This window comes from Cygnus olor, chromosome 17 (assembly GCF_009769625.2).
Source record: "Cygnus olor isolate bCygOlo1 chromosome 17, bCygOlo1.pri.v2, whole genome shotgun sequence".
Lineage (NCBI taxonomy): Eukaryota > Metazoa > Chordata > Aves > Anseriformes > Anatidae > Cygnus > Cygnus olor.
In genome coordinates, this window is record NC_049185.1 from 13,109,534 (window position 1) to 13,129,751 (window position 20,218).

The window sequence follows — 20,218 nt, forward strand, 5'->3', positions numbered from 1 at the left end:
TAGCAACCGCGCCGTTGCTAGGGGCGGCCTAGAGACGGCCCAGCGGCGGCCGCCATGATGGCGGCGCTGAGGCCCGGAGCCTTTCTCCTCCTCCTCCTCCTCCTCCTCGTCCTCCTGTCTCCGCCGCTCCGGGCAGCGGAGCCCAGCCCCGAGCCCCCGGCGCCACCGGAGACCCGCGCTGCCGCCGGGGAGCGGCTCCGCAGCAGGCCGGCCCCGGTCACGGACGGTGGGTGCGCGGCGGGGCGGGGGCCGCTCAGCACCGGCCGCCCAGGCCTGGGCCTGAGGGAAGCCCCGCTCGCGGCCTGGGCCCTTGGCTCCCCTCCGGCCCCCACTGCAGCCTCACGGGGCTGGGAGAAGCCTGCGCGGTGCCTGCCCGGCAGCTTCCCCACGTTCTCTCAGCATCTCTGTCAGCAGCGCCCCGTTCCAGCCGTGCCTCAGAACCCCCTCAGGGAGGCAGAATCACCAACCCCCTGCACAGTTTTCGGGCGCTGGGCACGCTCATCGCGGCACACACAGTCCTACGAGCTGGCACTGAGGGCTCAGTGGGCTCGCCTGCCCGCCCAGCACCTTGCTCGGAGCCCCCAGGGCAGAGCCTGACCTCGCAGAGGAGCCCCAGGCTCACCCTGTGTTTGGAGAGCTCAGCGCACACACCAAGCTGGGTGCACCAAGCAGTTTGCACTAAGACTCCAAATTCAGCCCTGGCTGGGTGGATATGTAGCGCTGTGACAATATAAATCACATTTTTTTTGTAATTGTGCCATGGGAAAGTGTCGCCCACTGTTTTCTGATTGGCAGGTGTACTTTTATTTAACTTTATTTCCCGGTGGTGTTGTCATCAGCTCAGTTTCCCTAGATTACTTGCCAAATTAAACACGTTGTCCCAGTGTGTGCCTCCTTAGGGAAAAGGGACTTAAATCCCTGATCTCAGAGATACAGCCTCACAATCTAATCCATGTTTAAACTTCTCTTGTTTACAAGGTGATACAAAGATTCCAGTGCTAAACTCAGCTGACAGAACAGTCAGAACCTCAGAGGTTCCAGGAACTGCCTGGATACTGTTCAGATGGTCAGAGAGCATCCAGGAGGCTGTAGAGAAATGGGCAACAGTCAAGCTGAAATAGAAGCTGTAATTATGAAAATGAGCATTCTTTTAAAGTCTTGTTTGTGGAGTGCTGGTCTTAGTTTTCTACATTCTCTGCTATTCTTAAGTCTAGATTTATTACGGAACAGCAAGTCTCAAAAATGTTCAGTAAAAGCGAAGTACAAGTAAAAGTTCAGAGCATCAGATTTTGGTATGCTCTTTTTTTTTAATTTATTTTTTGTTTTTATTTTATTTTGCTCCTAATAGATTTGCTAAGTGGCAGAAAATGATTTTTTTAAATGACTTAACAAAATCAGATGAATTTGGATATCGACTTTTGACCGTTTTCCCAAACAAAGCAAGATGACGAGCGGAAGCGTTAGGGAACGTGCTGTGGTGTGCAAAGTTCCAGACCTAATTCTAATTTAAGTCTTTTCCCCAGTTGCCAAGCTGTGCGCTTGTGATCTGTTGGTGGCACAGTGTGATGTAAATTGCTGTTGTGACCCTGACTGCAGCGCAGCAGATTTCAGTCTCTTTACTGCATGTTCAGTTCCTATCGTCACGTAAGTGAATAAGCAGCTATCTGAAATCCAAAATCCTGTTTTATTTGCTGCATGCATTTGTGCAGGCTCTGTCTTCTCCTCTTACACATTCCCAGCCCCTCTACGCCCCACTATCCTAACCCCTACCTACCCTTCACCAGTCCCTGCAGCTCTAAGCCCCTAAACTTTTGGTTCCCAGCCAGGTAGAGCAGCAAATTGGCCTCCCAGCCCAGTTTCTCCTTCCCTTTTTTGTACATTCACGCTTCTTGCTTTTTTCTTGCACTGTCCTATTGTGTGTGGGGGGGGTGCTTAGCTGTTAAAGCCTTCTGTTAGGGAAAGAATGATGCATCATCAGCCTTTTGTCGATATAATGCAGTGTCTGGAAGTTAGGAAAGCTGATGCCGTGCGACCATCTGGCCACCTCCGTACACCGCCAGCAGCTTCTCAGTAACCTCCTTCATAAAGGTTTACAATATCAACGAGAAACACGATCAGTTCAGGGCTTAATGAAGTAGTGTGAGCATTGCTCTGGTCCTGGTTTTACAGGTCAGTGTCCCAGCCTGCTGCCTCCCTGCTGATCTTTAAAACCAGTAAAATGTAGGTAACATTATATCAACAAAGTAACGCTGATGGTGCTTTCCTTGCTGTTTACAATTTATTTGAAAACTCCTTAGCCCATCTCCATCTTCTCAAAAGGGAACGAAGAAAGCTCACTTGAAAATCTTAACGCGAAATCTCTTGGCGACTTCTCAGAACAATAAGTGCAGCTCTTCAGCCCACCTTCAGCATAAATTATGCCAATCTGAATGCTGGGGTTTATTCTCGGTGCTTTGAAATTTGAATTAGCAGTCATCGCAGACTGCCATTTCTTATTGTTCTCGCACACAATGACTACTTCTACCCATTTATAGACGTTTATATATATCAGAAAGGTCTAATCAACGCCTCCCTGAATGACAGTTTAATTGTCTTAGGTGACTGTTCTGTCTTTGTCAGCTAGAAAGGCATAAAATGAAGTTGTGGTTTTCCCCAAAAATTCTTTTCTGTAAAATGTTCGTTTTGCATGAAAATTTCCAGTGACCGCAAGTATTGTCATCTCCGTATTTACATCTAGATTTATTTGCGTAATTGTGGTAGTCACTGAAAGGATTTTGGCCGATCACCAGTCAGAGGTTATCTGGTATCTGAAACGCTGAGGAAAACGGGCATTTGTTGTAGGGTGTGATTCTGCTAACCAGTGCCTCATAGAAAAATTTAACTCTGTGCTTCAGAGGTCATTTCTAGAAGTCATTTCTCAGTGTCTGCCCTTAACCGCTCTGACTCTGCCTAAGTACCCGTTTCCCATGAAATGCTGTGTTTTTTTAACACGTAGCGCACACTGGTACGCTTCAGGGCAGGGACTGGCACATTCATTGTACAGCCTGTTGCAGTTCTGGGATGTTGGTGAACCCACTGCACATCCACAAGTACTTTTCCTGGACCGCACTGGTTCCTTCACCTCCCTGGTTCTCACACCGCTGCTTCTCGCACATGCATGTCAAGTGGGACCTCACCCCAAAGGTGCACATTATTCCAATAGTCACGAAACTTACCTTTTTCTGGCCTGCGTGCCATCATTCTACCTTAAAGATCATCCTTCCTGCTTGCACCGTATAAATAAAATTGCTTCTGAGCTGCCTAGCCCATGGTGCACCCTTCATTTGTGGAATCTGGATCCCCTCCAACCAGTCATTGTAGCTCTAATATTATTGCTATCAGGCTGTTCTCTTCCCTCAGTATGTCTCTTACCTTATTTCTTGTTGCTGCTCAGTTTCCTCTGCTAGATAAAACATGTTGGAGAATTCTTTATCATTTAATAATTACTAACCACTCCATATAAAATAATATAAGCCTTCTAAGGAGACACAGTTGCTATAAAAGTGGTGTTATAAAAAAAATAATGCTTTTTTGATGCTTCCTCAGTACACAAAGATAACTCTAAAATACGGTCAATACCAACTCCAAATGTATCACGGATTTTTTTATTGCTGTTTGCAGAGGTGATAGCCGCCTTTGTAGTCAGAAAGCTGCCGTATATTCACTTGATGTTAAAGCAAATCCACCGGAAAGGGTATTTCAATTAATTGACCACGTCAATCCCAGTGTTTTCTGCATTCATGCTACAAACTGTAAGTAGTGTTGTTGCCAATGTTAAGCTTTATGCATTTATTTCTATAAGCTCTTTAGGTTCCAGAAATAGACTAAAATTAAAAGTAACTAAACCTGTCAGAAAATTGATTATTCTCTGTGCTTGCAGTCCTTATGTTGTAGTACTTTTATTTGTGAACGTGTCTCATACTCTAATTCTTTGTGTTTTCTGTTGGAAGTTTTCTGCCTCTAAGGAGGCTTAGTTAAATTTTTTCGTCTAGTTTTTTCTTTTCTTTTGGCAATTCAGAGGTTGAGAAGTGACATTTTCCTTAAAAAAATAAAATTAAAAAATTACTGTTCTGTTTTGCTGAGGAATTTACTAACCCCAATAAATCCCTGTTAAAAACTGTGATTTTGAAAGAAAGAAAGGAACTTACTCTTTCCTTAAGTTTAAGTTTGTGCTGTCATGGATCAGGATGAAGCGATGAGGTAAGACATCTCCTAGCTTTTCTCTTAAAGTAAAGCTACGTTGTTACTTTTTTCTGTCCCTGGATTTGTACCAACTCCTGAGGGAAAAATTGTTACTAAATATTGTTCTGTATCTTTTACCCTAAAAGTCGCCTCAACCTTTAACATGTTTTGGCAGATAAACAGGCGCTGTACTTTCCTTCTCCTGAAATGCCTACTCCTGAAAATTTTGACGAACTGTTTAAAAAGTTTGGAAGTGCTGCTTTCAGTGCTGAACCTGAGAGCTGGACTCTGGACTCAGATGCTCCAAATCCTTCTGATGCAAATGAAACTTACAGATATGAGGTACGTAACTATCTGGTTCAATTAGTATTAAATTGCTTCATAAAAGACCAAGCGAGCATTGTTTGCATTTGATTGTAAAAAATTGCTGTTCTTCTGAAAAAGAAAAACTGTATTTTGGTCTTTAAGTACAGAAATGTGAAAATAAATGTAGCATTTTGTGTTGGCTTACTTCACAAGTGAGCTAGATTTTTAAGATCTGTGAAAAATAAATAGCTGTTTTGCTATTGTAAACAAAAAGCTGTTGGTGGCTTAAGAATTGACGCACAAAGTGTTACACGATGTTGACAGATGCAGTGAAAATAAGGACTTCTGTTATACAGATTTGTTGTTATCCAAATGCTCTGAAACCTTCAAAGAACCGAAATGCACCTATCTGCTTGAACATGTCATTTTATTTGGCAGTATGGTGTTCCTGTACAGACAGTGGATGGATTCCTAAGGCTGCCTAGTCCTGTTGTCTCCTCTCGGTGCTCTGATGCGAACCCTGCAGGTTGGAAAATGCATTTGAATTCCAGTTTATTTGCTCTAGAATATTCTGTCCTGACTTGAGCGCAATCAGTCAGTGAACAGTCACACACACACCAGTGTAAGTAAGTCAGGTAAAGATTTGTGAATTAATGTTTTTCAAATAGCTGCCGTGTCTATGGATGGCTTCTTAGACGTAGATTGGAAGTTGTGTTGCATCTAAATTAAACATTCACAGTTTGATACGTAAATCACTGGTTGTTACACCTTGTTAATGGGCTGTTTAGCCAACAATAAAACATCTTATTTGGCTTAATTGATTTAACAAAATAGTACAAGGGTGACACCATGAGGGTATTGCACGAAGCACGACCTAACTGGACAACCTTTGTAAGATATCCCTTTGGTAAAATGGTGTTCCTTTCACAGCCTGAACGCAACTCAAGTCAGACTTAAACTCTACATTTTCTTGAGAAATCTATAGAGGAAAAAAATAAAAACAAAAAGAAAAGACCGCATTTTCCAAGTCCCACTGTTATTATTAAATGTAGTATAATAGTGATAATGAGCGTAGGAAAACTGAAGTCTTGTGAAAGAAAAGATCTTAAAATCTCAGAAATGACATCATAAATCCTGCAGCTATTATTAAGCTTTTAAGAAGTAATAGTTTGTCTCAGTATTTCAGGAGAACCTGAATGTCATTCTTTATAGCTCCCGTGAAACCTTATCTGCAATAGAAATTACATTTACCCTCACTGTTGCATTCATTTGATGTTCTCATATCACTTTTTATTTGTGTTTTCCGTAATTACTCTTTAATTCCCTTCAGCAATATTTTGTGACTCTTTTCCAGGGTTTTTAGTAAGCCAGGCTGCAAAATGCATTAGATCAGTAAGTGTGGGAAAATGCAGCAACATTCAAGCGGTCAGTATGCTCTTCTATATCAACTCCAGCATTTTAGCAGTAAGTATTTTTTGAAACAATCACATAGCTGACTGTCGATATTACATAGCATTTTGCATCTCCAGAATTACGTAATTTCTATTTCCTAAAAGATAAGTGTGTTTCATCTGGATGTTTAAATTGGGTATTACGAAAAAAATCTTCCTATGCAACAAACTTTTATACAGAAAAACTTCAGAAAAGGTTTTTTTTTTTTTTTTTTTCAAGCTGAGGTAACAGAAACATTTGCTCTTCTTTGCTTAGCCAACAAAAATAATGGTCTTGAAGATCCAAGCTTGTGTCACTGAGCTAACACTTAGTGCAATGGCAGCAGTTTTATGCATTTGTGCATGTTTAAGTTTTTCTAAGGAGCCTATTACAAGGGTTTGTAATTCTAGCAAGTCTGGGTTTTAAACCTTTGTACTTAAAGAACCTACGAGGCTGAATCTTCTGCAGATACAGCTTTCTTACACACCTCAACTTTTAATAGTGGCATTAATACAGAGGTATCACACATATGTGGTAGGTCTTCCTATCTCAAGGACTGTCACCTTATATCCCTCTGAGAGCAGACGTGTTCTTATCCAACCTACTACCAAATCCAGTCTCTGGCTATTTTTCAGAGCTAAGCTTACTTTTTCATTCTTTTTTGAACTGGTGGACAATATCTTACTTATACATAAGTCCCCTATGCAGATATTGAGGAAGACAAAAAAAAAAGCACAAAAACCCAACAAACATGCATGCAAAATTGAAATTGAGCTATATAATACCTTAACCTGATAGCTCCTTCCAGAAGCTGAAGGTCATGAAGAAACACCATACTCTCTACCATTAAAATGTTTTTTTTTAAATTTATGTAATTAATGAAATTCATTTAATTAGTACCCTATATAAGCTGAAAGACCCCTTCCAGTCTCTTCACTCAACACTGATAGCAGGTTCCCAAGCTATCAATAGTAAGGTAAAGCCCGCTAAGTAGTTCACACTCTCACAGGCGGGACCATTCTCCTGATATTTGAGGACATGATTGAAATCAGCAAAGGGTTGCTCACAAATGTTAGCTTTTGATCATTCTACTGTGGAAGAGGCGGATAAAACTCTGTTTCAGAAGGGTGTCGAACGTTTCCACATGCACCCAACATTAGAGTTTTTGGTGGTTGCAGAGCTAGAAAAGAAAAAACATCCATCAGGATAAGCTCCAGGCAGTTGAATGTTTTTAATTAAAAGATTAATTCCCCTTCCTGACTAGAACAGTACATTACGTGTTACCCACATGCTGATTGCCAATTACTGTCCCAGCTTAATATAGTGCAGATTTATGTCTGAAATACATTGGATGTTGAAGGAGGAAGTGCAAGAACTGGAGAAGGTCAAAGAGACACTAAAGCTTGTCTGTAGGCATCTCCCCTTCTGAAAAGGAGCTGAAGATGTCAATAGAAAAGTGATTTTTCTTTGGGGACAGGATGGTCACAGGGCAGAGCAGGGAGCCTTTCCAGTGCCAGCAGGTGGAGCTGCTGGCAAAAGAAATGGCAAAGTATTTCAAGCCAGGGAGGCTTGCTGGTATGAGCCTCCGGTGAGAGGACTCATACAGGTGTTCCTGTCAGAAAAAAAAAAAACAATTATGAGCCCACGCTCACTGCCAGGCCAACTTGAGTGATATGAAGGCCTCAGTAATTGTTGCAGTTCATTCCTGTTCTCTTCCCTGGCGCGTCCAACAGACCCAAGAAGCATTTCAGGTGGTTGGAAATGTCTAGCAAAATGCTCATAACCGTGTGATGCTTTGTGCTGTGGATAGCATGGTCAAAGTGCAATTTTTGGTCTCTTCCCAAGCATGTAAATCAAGCGCTCACTGCGAAGCCACAAAGTAAAACCTTTAACAAAACGGTGCTCTCTGTTAGTATTTTGTAACCCTGATTGATGACCTGGGTCTGACATTTCTGCCTTTCCATGAAAATTCGGTGGAAATTTTCCAACAGGGCAACTGCGCATAACCACGCACTGTAGAACGACACAGGGATACTTGCTTCTCATTTCTCTCCTTAGAGACCATGAAATTATGGACGCGTTACCATCAGAATGAGACAACAAAAGCTCTTCATTTCTTTGGGTATGAACAGCCTGGCAGACTTTCTAAACTGGCAGTCTATGAATAGTTACAAGTGTTTTTGCACAGATCTGTAATAGGAACAGTGTTCTCTGAGGTCCTCAATAGGCCAAACAAAATGATACACAGCAGCAGTCATGCCAAACTGAGATGCCTTTCTTCTTCCTGATGCAAGCAAACTTTTCCAGTGTTTCTTAGTTCTGAGTTGCCAAGTGTCAATGGGAACTACTAGATTTGTCTAGTACTTACTGAATGCCCTGCATATTTGTTGGAAGTGTTATCAAAGCTAGGCCTGGTGCAAAACTGATGGAAGTCACTACGAAATTTTCCCGTTACTGTCAGGGAAAGAAGAAGTTTGGACTGTTAAGATTTTGCCCGTTAGCCCCAAATAGCAGTTATTTTCACACAGTCTGAATACTGTAGTGTATATCCAGTGACTTGCACTGTGCAAAACTCATTGTAATGATAGAGAGTTAAACAGGCAAAGCAATTAAGCCTTAACTGCTACTTGTAATAGTTCATACCTTTGCTGTTGTTTGAAATTGTTCTTTTATTGTCCTCTAGGTGCCCAAATCAAGTCAGATGGTAAGTATCTTTCTAACTTAGTTGGAACAGCTGGGGGTAAAATTCTTGTTCTATTATAGTCAGTGGGAGTTTTTCACTGACTTCATCAGAACAGTGACTTTAGCCTTAATCTTTACATCAAAAAATAAAACAAAAATCCCCTATAAAGACCTTAGGGCACAATTGCTACATTTTTGAATCAGTAGTGATACTGAGCAACTCCAAGATAATATGCTACCAGCAAGATTATATGCTATCTGCAGACACTTAAGCCTGACACGTTGCCCCCATATACAACTGTATTAGCTAATTTTAGTTGCTTAAAAATAGGATCTTTTGTTGTAGAAACTTCAGCGATACATGTAACATAGCAATTGCTCAAAGGATTTTTGACTGCTGTCCCTGCAGAACAGTCACAAATAAAATGATAGAGAAAAAGCCAAAAATAATTATACATAATATTCAGAAATGACATGAATTTGTTTTTCAGGTTAATATTACTGTCCAGTCTGTAGTCATCCAGTCTCTGAATGGAATGCGGACTTTACTTAACAGTAAGGATGTCCTCAGGCACCCTATGATTTTGGATGAACTGTGCATGAATGTAGTTCTTGGGGTGGGTACGACACTTCTTTTTCTCCCTTTTGTTTAATGGAAAGCATGTGTGCATCAAATCACTTCTGATTCACAAATTTCAAGGACATGAGAGAGGTCTTGCAGTTTCCATATATTGTGACATCTCCAAAGCAAATATTCACAGGGGAAACGCTGACTTTGGGATAAAAGAATGTGTTTTGCAACAAAATAATAAGTATACGCAACATAATGCGCAGACGATGAAATCCTTTCCTATTACTGCTCTGTGTATATGACATAACAGACAATGAGTTTAGAATCCACTTTATGTTTGGGAGAAGATGACGAGGCACAGTGGTGGCAGAGACAGAGGAGCACACAGTGCAAATTGTCTCATCTTTTATCTTAAGTAGATGAACATTAGGATTCCACCTGGAAGAAGTCAGTTTTGAAGAGGCTTCAACCTTAGATCTGCTTTTGACCATTGCTAATCAGTGGCTTGATTTGGTAACAGTCACGTCCTCTACACTTGCCAACACGGCTACTAACTTCTGTGCAAGTGTTGTCATGATCAGACCACAGCTTTTTTTGTGGTCTTGAAACTGTCTCCCTCCGCAGGCAGGCAATGACTTGCAAAATAGAATAAATAAGCAGTATTTCCAACCCATGCTTCTTAACTTTTACGGGAAAGCTCCTCCTGTTCAGTTCCTCTGGTTTTCTGGGCCCATCCTTATTGCAACTGAGGATACGGTACATCTCTACAATGTGTTTGAGTGTCTCTTAAGCGAGGAAGAAAGAAAACAATACTCACGTAGTTTTAAATTCCTTTATTCTAGTTTCACGCTCTTATCTACTTGTTCTAATTAATATCTAAAATGTTTAATTTTCAGGTGAGTTATCATATTACATACACAGATGCAGGAGAAATAATAGAAGCAGCTGCTTCTTTTGTCTTGGGGGCAATTAACAAAGAAGCACTTTCAGTACAACAGAGCTTTGAAATCAGCTTTACTCAGGTAACCGCTAGAGATGTTATGGATGACTTGTTGAAAGACATTTAATTACAAAACTTATTAAACTTGAATCAGAACAATTGTTAGCAGCAGGGTAAAATATAACTTGCCTTGGCTACACTGATGAGGCAGCGTTTCAGAACTGGGCATTAAAGGCCTCCAAAGTTATTTTTACACTTTTAGAAGAGTCATCTTGTGATTCTGCACAAGTGTATCCAGTAAAAGCGAAGCCTGCCCCAGTATTAGAGAACTGCTGCAGTCTTAAAGAGAAGCTACTGTCATTGTTCAAGGCAGTTAATAACCCTAAGATAACTGTGATATTTCTGTGTTTTCCAAGCATTCCAGTACAGGATAAGAACTGATACTGTAAATCTGTGTTGCAGGTAAATACAAAGCCAGTTCCTCTCAGTGGCAACCCTGGTTATGTTGCTGGACTGCCGGTAAGAGCAGGTTTCAGGCCACAAGGATATCCTTTCCTCATCGCAGTTTTGCTTTCATCACTTGTTCTGGTCTGTCTTCACAAAGACTTATTAGCTCAGACATCTATAAATTTTATCTGTTCTTTACCAAAAGTGAATGTGCGTTTTGGCTGTGAAGTAGATTTTGATCTTCATTATGCACTCTAGTGCTTCTTCACATTGTAAGAGGAGTCTTAAGCTATTACAGCATTTTCAGATATATTTTCAGATATATTTTAAGGATCTGACTATGGATTCTTTCTTCATGATACACATCAAGTATTGAATTTCCCTTTAACTGTGTGTTACATCTGGCATCATTCAGAGTACCAACGCATACGGTCAACTCACCATTCTGCAAAGTACATCCAACCAGGACTGCCTCACAGCACAGGGGGGCAGAACCCCAGTGCTATTTGGTTACAACATGATATCAGGCTGTAAGTTACGGTAAGAGGACTTTTTTTTTTTTTGATTCAGTGCTTTTAGCCCCATTAGGATCTGCTCAGATCCTGGGACGTTCATACAGCTGTAGGAGTACTTAATTATAAGAAATGTCATTTAATTAATAGTGTGCTTTCTCTTGAAGAGATTGTGTACATTAGCAACTGTAGCCAGAACGCTTGAACAGTGCGTGACAGCAAGGAGGAATTACTACTGTGCCAATGGATTTTGCTTTAACTTTTTCTTTTTCTTTCCTCCTGGAAGAATTACAGCAGCTGTGAAATGCCAGCCCTTGACTCAGGCCCTCCTAGATTTACTGAAGGGACAAAGCTTTCCTGAATACGTGGCCTCATTTGGAAATTCCCAAGCCCAGAATGTGCATGACTGGGTGCCAATAATTCACCTCCAAAACTCAGAACAGGTGAAAGTTAACTCTCCTCCCCTCTCCATCACTCTTACTGTCCTCTCTCCTAGGATCTGTACCTCTACTGCACAATCAGCTTAGGCTTCTCAGACCTACAGGAAAAAAATATAGAAACAAACTAGGGGACGGTCCTCCTGCAATAATCAAAAGTGAGGAATTTTACTCTTGCTGTAAAGGGAGGGTTGAAGTTCTGGTTAGAGTAGGCTGAATACCCCCTACATGACAGCTTGTCTAGAGGTTTCCTGCCTGTTTTCGCAGCGAAACAGCAAATGATTTCTGTAAACAGAAACTCGACAGTTCAAAAAGAAGTATCTAAAAATATTTAAGGTTGTAGGCTTCAAAATTGTCTTGGTGGAGTTAAAGGTATTCTCCTGTGCCAACAGCATTACTGAAATGTCATCTCTTTTAGAGAAGCCTTGCTGCTAAAAAGAGCCAGCTCAGCACCGTCACTAAGAGCCAAAGTCCTGCACTACTGGTGTAGAACAATCCTGCCTAACGTGCAGTTACAGAGTCAGTTGGTCGCCTGTGGCGAAACTTCAGGGACACCCCTGGGCCAAGGCTGTAAACACCTGCACTGCCTTCACAGGCAGTGGCTTAGGTGCCCTGGTGACCTCCTGGAGTAGGCTTTCTGGGGGCATTCTGCCAAATTTAATAAGATGAATAAGTAATGCGGTTACTCCTGTGCAAGTCAGACAATGAGAGAATTTATAACACTTTTCAGAGCTCCTGCCAAATACCAGTATCACTTGAAATAGAAGTGAAGTGGACTAAATATGGATCCCTAGTCAATCCACAAGCCAGAATAGTAAATGTTACCGCAACAACCACTACCACCACATTGAAGCAGGTATGTAATTAAATTACAAGATTTAAGATAAAAGAATGGCTTGTTTTGTTTAGCTATCAGCTGTGCAACAGTGACCCAGTTAATCTCTGTATCTAAAAGTAGCACTTCATATTAGAATATATTGTACCTAACAGTTTCTGTTGCAACTCAAACACAACTGTGGGCTGTTTGCCAAATTTCTCAGTAAAATTTATATATCAGTCGTGAAAAGAAATGTGGAACTATACATGAAAAAAACTCTTATTACAAATAACAGCAAAAAAATATGACCCAGTTTCAACAAAGCAGTCACACAAAGAGAAGAGTGAAGCTAATGCCCATTTGTGTTTTCATTGCAGCTTCCCTCAGGAAGGGAAAGGACTATTCCTATACTAAGCTCTGTTGTTTTCACGGATATTTCTTCACCTGCAGAGCCAGGCTATAAAGCTTGGCCCACCATTAATGCCAAATTGCCTTTTGATTTTTTCTTTCCATTTGTCTAAGGTAAGTGTGCATGAAAAAAAAAAAAGCAAAAAAGAAAAAGCTGCATTTCTGCTTTTTCTGATTTTTAATCCATTTCTTAAAGAAGCGAGGTTTATCCAGTCACTGTGTTGGCCCATCAGTTTCTTCCAAATTATAGGCATGCTGGGTCAAAAGTGGCCAACAGAGAAAGGGTAAGCACTTGCAAGGGTTCTCAAAAGCTTCTGGGGGTGGGGGGGGAGAAGAGGGGAGGAAAAAAACAACAACAAAAAAAGGAATTAGTGCGAAGTTCCCAATTACGCTTCTGCTGAGAGGGAAAAGGTTGCAGTATGACCTGATGGTGGCTGCAGGCTGGCCAGTCGGTGCACGTAGAGCCACCAGCCTCCCATCATGCTGGATGCTCTGACCTAGCGCCGGTGCAAGCTACCTGCCTCGCAGCACGTGGGCAGAAGGGGAAAGAGCACAGGGACACAGCACAGCTCGGTAGGAAGCTAGGCTTCATTATTCTGCAAACAGCAGAGCTAAATTGTTAATTAAAGTAATCATGTGCTATTAGATAAGGCCTCCGCTTTATCTATTTCCATAGATGAATAAGCCACATATTTCTAGCTATTTTCCACTAATTAATTGCCTTTCTTTTAAAAATCTGAACAGTTAAGTGATGCTTTCAGAAGAGCTCAGTGACCCTTCCAGCTGGCACTGGCTGGAATCAATTGGAGACGCCTGCTACAGTCAACACCTTTTGAAATTCCCACTCACTGAAATCTCACTCTTCCACTTGAAAATACTCTCACCCCAGGGACTTTCTAGTACCTGAAAAAGTTCACATTGTGTTCAAACATCAGCCTAGTCCTTTAGAATTTGTTTTCTAATTTTTTTTTTTTTCTGGAATCTTAACTGTTCCTAGCAGTCTACTTACCTACGTCTGTTCTTACATTTTCTATTTCTTTTAATGTGTTGATTTATGAGCTGTAGAAGGAGATGACTTTGTAGCTCAGCAGGCTGCAGATGAACACATAAATGGAAGAAGAGATAATACAGTATCAAAATTCAGATCTGCTGTTGAGAATCAGGTATTGTTTGACGTAAGATGGCATGCGCTTGCCTCTATTTTGGTGCTGATTTGACTGTCAGCTAAAGGAGTGGTCTGTTGGTATTTTTGGAAATGAACGTTTTATAAATAATGAAGTGGCACAAGCATCAACAGAAATGAGGAAACTACCAACAACGTGAAACGAATGGTTGGCAAAGAAGAGACGTAGCGATGAACAGGCAGCTGGTGGAGAAGTGACCTTTTAAGCCCGGATTCATATCACTTGTACTACAAGTTTCTACAAGATGTTACAAAGAACCTTATCACAAAAAAAAAAGGAACTACTTGAAATGAGTGGTACTTCCTAGATGTATAGTTTGTAAAGATGCGTCTTTATTAAATTATTTTGCATTTTTTACTGTACAACTGTACAAAAAGGTCTTATGAAATCACTGTTTACTGGGAGCGTGTGTGTTTCATTTTCCACTAAAGCTGTTTTTGCAATCCCAACATCTAATCAAAGTGTAGTCAAATAGGAAACGTTTATAGACAGTGCTATACAAGAGAAAGCAAGCAGATAGGAAAACCTTTCAGGTCAAACTGGTACGTTTCAACACTGCACTCGCAGACTTCCCTGCCTTGGAAAACTGGCTTCCTATTTTTGTTCACTGATGAGTCCATGCTGTTTTAGTATCTTGTTAAGCCTCTCAATTTCTCGCTCCTGTTGAAGACAAAAAGTCATAACAATATAGTTCTGACCTTAAAATAGTTTCCCAAGTTCCCACAGATCTTCGCATTGCTGAAGCGTGTTTCACTGCAGCAAAACAGGACAACCTGGCTAAAGTAGGACAGAGGTAGCCGGCATTCCTTTGCAACAGAAGCAGCTCAGGGAAGTGCAGGCAGGACAGGCAAGGCTGCGGTTCCTCAGTCCAGCTTACCCCACAACTTGCTGATGAGGAAACCAAGCTGAGAGCAACAGGCTTGCAAAAGGATCCCAGGCCAACTTGTCCTTAAGAGCAGCTGGCAGGTAAATCGTGGTTAAATTAAAAGTGTTTTCTTACCTTCTCTGCACAGCTGTGCTCAAGTTGTTCCACCTTTGTCACAAGTTTCAGGTTTGCTTGCTTTAGCTTGGACACTTGTTGTTCAGAGCGGGTCTTTACAGATAAAATTATACCTGTGAGACAATTCACAGAGGATTCATTTTACAATGTAAAACAGCCACTAGCAGGAGGTTAGCAGTACACAGGGTCTGCGCTCAAGGAGTTAACCTTGTTCCTCTCGAGCTCTCATTCTGTTGTCTTTAAACCACCTTTCCCAAGTGCTTTCCTTAATGAGGAGGTTTTTAAATTAGCCACCCCAGGGATTCCGATACCGATACCCTGCTGGGAAGAGGCAGTCTGGCCTCAGAGCTGAATTAATCACTCAAACTGTCATTCAAACCCTGAATCTGGATTCGCTCCCTTGGCAGAGTCTGGGGGGGATGTAACCGGCAGCTTTGTTACAGCGAGGGGGCCGCATTTTGGCAGATTTCACGTAGCGGGGACCTGCTCCAACAGCAGCGCACGGCTCAGCCCGGGGCTGAGGCTCCACCACCCGCGGGGGGCACGGGGACATCGCACCCCTCCAACCCGCTCCTCACCGGGTTCCTACGGCTTTGGCTTCACCTTGTGCCGCTCTGCAGCAAGGGCAATGCAGCTTCACTGCGGTGGAGGTGTCACTTCTCTACCGCCTTACTGTTAGGTTATTACACGTGAACTCAACTCCCACAGTGAAAGCAATTTCTTCCCACCCTTTTCTGAGGGGGGAAAAAAAAAATTTGCTTGGAAAGAGCATCGAGAACAGCGCGTTCCTCCTACCTGACAGTTCTCCTCTGGCTGTTTACAGAACAACACGCATTAAAGCGGGCACCAGAAAGAAACACCTGCCTGGGCGACCAGTGCTACAGGCAGCAGGCCTGTGGTTTGGGGGTTCGTATCTCCAAAGAAAGGGCTCAGGACTATACTTGGACTGCGCTTTTATGTAGGAATTAGGGATAATCTCATAGCCATGTTATTTTTTTTAAATCCTCAAATAACCTTTTCACAGAAGGTAAGGTATGGTTCCAGCTACAGTAAATTCAGAAATGTCTGAATTTACAACTGTCCACAACCATTCACAATTACAACAGTGAAGCCAGATTTGGGGACATTTTGTATTCCTATTGTTATAGAGAGTGCTTTGAATCCAAGCATGGAAGACCCAGAGTAAGATCAGGACGTTCCCTCCAGCATCCCTGGGGGGGATGACAGCCGCGGCAGAACGTCAGAGCACTCCAACCCACGCTCCGCTGCAGAAGTTCACCTTGCTCCCTGTTAAAACACAGCCAAGAGGATCCTACAACGCAAAGGCACGGTGTGCGTCATCCCCCTTCCGGAGGGCACGATGCAAGAACGGCGTCTGGGGCGCTCGTAGGGGAATGCACTGCTGGGTCAGAGCCGGGGCTCTCCAAGAGCCCGTCACCGAGGCATCGCGCCCACGCGAGCAGCAGGTTGCTGCTGCTCCAGAGAAATCACAGCCCCGTTGAGGCCATGCTCCAGCAATGAAATACACCCAGGGAAAACCGGGAGTTCGCTGGGAGAACAGGACCCTGCTCTCTCGCTTTGAGAGGGGAAACGGAAAGGCGAGCCCGGGTAATTCAGACAAACCCAGCCCACGCACCACGGCCGCCGCCGCGCGCCTACCGTTGATAATCCTGGCCACGCGCCACAGCCGCAGCAGTATCAGGAGCCCGACAGCTTCAAACTCGTGCTCCCGAAAGAGGAGGACGAGGTCGAGGATGAACGACACGATGACGACGACGCCGTCCAGCACTTCGAATTTGTGGTGGAAGAACTCCCGGCCATAGACAAAGACTTTAAAGCCCACCTCGACCAGGAAGATGGTTAAAATGGAAAGGGAGAGGTAGTGAAAGACCTGGGAAGAGAGAGCATGGGTTTACGGCTAGGAACCCCTTCCCACCCGCCTGTGAGTGGGGCAGGCTGGAAACACCTCTCGAGGGCCTCCGGCAGGCTTTGGACCACCAAAGAGAGGGAAATAGCAGCTCCCATTGCCTCTTCCTTGTGTTTTACCTTTGGGGCTATGTGATGTTTGTCCGGATGGATGATCTTCAAGTCCATAAGCAATTCCCCGAGGACCAGCAAGGCATCCACGATTACCAAGCAGACAACCAGGATCTGTTGGCAAAGAACTGATATGAACCTGTCCCGGTGCAGCAAATCGGCATGAGGAGCTGCCTTCAGCAAAACGTCCCCCAGAGCCACCCTCGCCCTGCACGTGTCTCCCCGGGGGGCCCAGCTGGACCCTGCCCTGTGTCCCTGTGCCACCACGAGGCTCATCGCCGCTCAGGGGACATCTGTGCTCACTCCAGTGCGTGGCACTCATGAGCTCAGCACCATTCCCAGCCCTTGGCCTCGTCGCACATCGGTTCTGCCCTCATTGGCACCTTTGGGCCAAGCCTCACCCTCTTTCCTACACTTGTTCTACCTCACCTGAAACCTGTGCGAGCTGAAGAGCGTCTTCATCACATCCTGGAAGGAGACGTGGATCCGGGAGGGCTCCAGTTTGATCTCCGAGTCCGTCTGCTTCCCCCCATGCTCTTCTTCCTCCTCCTCCCATTTCTGATAGTCGTTGCTCCACTGCACGGGGTCGTCCCCCACCACCGTGAAGTGCTTCAGGTACCTGGACATGGCTCCGGCTCAAGCGGGCATCCCCCTGCCGGCACCTGCAGGATGAGAGCAGAGCCTCAGCTCCCCGGGAACAGCGGGCTTGTCGGGGACACGAGATGTCCCCTGTGCCACCGCAGCGAGCGTGACGAGAGTGTGACACTTGGCTGAGAAGATGAAGCCCATGGACTGGCCCTGCTGACGGGAAGTTGCTACATGGTGCTGCCACTCGCTTTGCATCATCTCCCACGGTGCGAGCCTTCGCCGCCCTCCCGGGGGTGCTGAGCGCTGCGGAGCTTCCTCAGTAGCTATTTGCAAACATCCCCAAAACATCAATTGCAGGACGAAAACGCCGGCCCTTATCTCGCATCTCGTGATGCAAGAGGAGGCGGCTGTCGATTTTCTGTCGGAAGGAGCCGGCGTGTTTGTGTTAGATGTGGATCGATGGAGGCTGGAGGCAGGCGGTTTCCTGACCTCCGTTTGCTTCCTCAGCCACTGTGCTGCTGTTCGCAGCAGCTCCACGACCAACAAACCCAGAGCCACCACCCCACGCCAAGTGGCCTCCACTTCCCTTCCTTAACATCGCGGCCCCCTGATTATCTCGGCCCTCGCAGCAGGGTCGTTGGGGCCTCCCTACCAGCGCGGCGGGCGACGCTCCCCACCTCCTGCAGAAAACATCCCCACGCCCGACCTCCCCTTCCCCAGCTCATCCCCATCCCCACGGGCACCCAGCGAGGGGCAGCTCCCACCCCAAACCCGCAGACGATTCAGCTGCGGCTCTCTGCTGAGAACGGCTGCGGGCGAGGCTCCATTCACACCCGCGCTCCCCTTCCACAGCCCCGCCGGCTTCCCCCTTCCTCTTCTGGGCAACCCGGCCACAAACCCTGCCCCAAAACCGCTCCCGACGCCAGCAGAGAACCACGGCCCCCTCCCGGCTCTCCCAGCACCGCTGAGCCGAGGCTGCCCGGGGGGCCCAGCTCCAGCCACCCCCGCTCCTCGCTGCTCCTTCCCGGGCCACCGCCGCCCCCTGCCCGGGCCCCGCTCCCCCCGTGCCGACATTTTGCCGCTTGCGCAGCTTTTTCCCCAGCTCAGCTCCGACGTGTCCGTTAGTGGGAGCTGCCTGAACAGGAGACGCCGGCTGGATGTTAGCTTTGTTATTTTTTTATAGGCAAAAATCTGGGTTTGGTCAGTCCCGCACTGGTTTCGCGAGAAGCCGCTGTTCAAGGCAGGCGTGGAAGGGAAGCCTGAGATCGGAGCTCAGCCGCGGAGCGGGGCATGGATCAGACCCTGCGAGCAGTGAAGGACCCGGCTTCAGGATTACAGAGGTGGAAGCCTGAGAAATCAGGCCACGATTAACCCGTCTCCGTTTATAGGCTCGTGTTCCAGCACAAGGCCTCCTATTCAGGGATCCCCTCCTTCCTTCAGACACGAGCTGTTTTGGGAAGTGCACTGAGCAAACTCCGCTGAAAAAAGGATCGGGGAGCTCTGCGCTGCGAGAAGCCTGAAACATTTCCTGAAGCCTTTCCAGCCCTCCCCTCCCGAAGGGCTGGCTCTTCGTTTTCACACTTTTAAAGCCTGAAGATACCTGCTTCTTGAAAGGGATTTCCTCCTGGAAACGGCCTAAAACTTTTCCCAGAACAGGAAAGTTTTCTCGCCCCCAGCACCGAGGCCCACCCGCGTGCTCCTCTCGGGGGATGCGTGTGGGCAATGCCCACGCAGAGCCCCAGAGCCCCAACCCCAAAACCTTCCCCCAAGCACCTACTTGCAGAGCTCAGCCGGGCGCGGGCAGCGCGGGACAGCGGAGGAGCAAGGCTGCAGCAGGGCAGGGAGGAGGAGCTTTACGCTGGGAGTTTCCAGCTCATTTAGGCGTTTTGGCCTCAGCTGACTCCCGAAAACACCACCACCATCAGCCAGTGGAAGAAGGCACCAGCTCTGGCCTGGAATTGCAAACTGCAGAACTCCCCGCTGAGAGCTCGGCAGCTTTTAAGCGAGCACACAGCCAGCTGCTGCTCCCCGTGAGCTGGGTCAGCTACGGGGGTGATCACAGATACGAAGCCAGAACTTACATAAATAAATAACCCAGAAACCAGTATGCTTACAAAGAGCTCCGGGGGCTGCACTGGAGGCCTGTCGATGCTGGAGGAGATGCTGCTGGTGGAAGCTCAGGCGAGGACCCGGCTGGTGCCCATGCGCAGTGGCTTTTGTTGAAGGCAGTCACTCGAATAAATCGTGAGTTTCTTTACTGTTTCTCACGCCTCCTTTTATAGTAACAGGACGCTTTTCTGTAGGTTAATTGCAGTTATGAGCCTCTCAGCGCTGGGATGCTGGTGTCAGGGCGCTGCGTGCCAGCTACAGAAAGCCCAAGGCCCCTGACAGAGCCGTGCCCCGAGGCAGGAGGCTGTGTTCCACCACCTGCAGGGCCGCTGCGGCTGGGTGTCGGCGCTGGCCACTTGCAAAGGGAACGGGGATAGAAAGTGGCCAGGGGAATGAGGAAGCGGCTGGACTGCATCTTACAAAGAAAAAGCTTTCTTAAACTTTAAAAGCAAATGCACGTGAAAGTAAGGGGCCAGAAAGCTGCTTAAAAATGTTTTCTGAGGACAAAGTGCAAGTCCCTCTCTTCAA

At 45.4% G+C, this 20,218-nt stretch overlaps 2 protein-coding genes across 4 annotated transcripts; one reads left to right on the forward strand and one right to left on the reverse strand.

The window, feature by feature from the left end:
- The first annotated feature begins 12 nt into the window (after nucleotides 1–12).
- Nucleotides 13–14,339, forward strand: TCTN1 (tectonic family member 1). The gene is made up of 15 exons (XM_040577475.1): nucleotides 13–226; nucleotides 1,524–1,644; nucleotides 3,661–3,791; nucleotides 4,397–4,563; nucleotides 4,966–5,053; nucleotides 5,882–5,991; nucleotides 8,642–8,662; nucleotides 9,132–9,257; nucleotides 10,108–10,233; nucleotides 10,614–10,696; nucleotides 10,998–11,138; nucleotides 11,397–11,553; nucleotides 12,278–12,403; nucleotides 12,742–12,886; nucleotides 13,517–14,339. Exons 1-14 carry the CDS (start codon nucleotides 55–57, stop codon nucleotides 12,883–12,885), a joined length of 1,713 nt encoding a protein of 570 aa, XP_040433409.1. The 5' UTR covers nucleotides 13–54; the 3' UTR covers nucleotide 12,886; nucleotides 13,517–14,339.
- Nucleotides 14,271–19,836, reverse strand: HVCN1 (hydrogen voltage gated channel 1). 3 transcript variants are annotated; one of them, XM_040577489.1, is made up of 6 exons: nucleotides 19,696–19,836; nucleotides 17,423–17,655; nucleotides 17,003–17,107; nucleotides 16,616–16,847; nucleotides 14,957–15,069; nucleotides 14,271–14,616 (listed from the first exon to the last, which is right to left on the reverse strand). In XM_040577489.1, exons 2-6 carry the CDS (start codon nucleotides 17,618–17,620, stop codon nucleotides 14,551–14,553), a joined length of 714 nt encoding a protein of 237 aa, XP_040433423.1. In that variant the 5' UTR covers nucleotides 17,621–17,655; nucleotides 19,696–19,836; the 3' UTR covers nucleotides 14,271–14,550. The 3 variants fall into 3 exon arrangements, with proteins under 3 accessions (XP_040433423.1, XP_040433422.1, XP_040433424.1); XM_040577488.1 differs by lacking the exon at nucleotides 19,696–19,836 and adding an exon at nucleotides 19,359–19,567; XM_040577490.1 differs by lacking the exon at nucleotides 19,696–19,836 and adding an exon at nucleotides 18,480–18,498.
- Nucleotides 19,837–20,218: the final 382 nt, after the last annotated feature.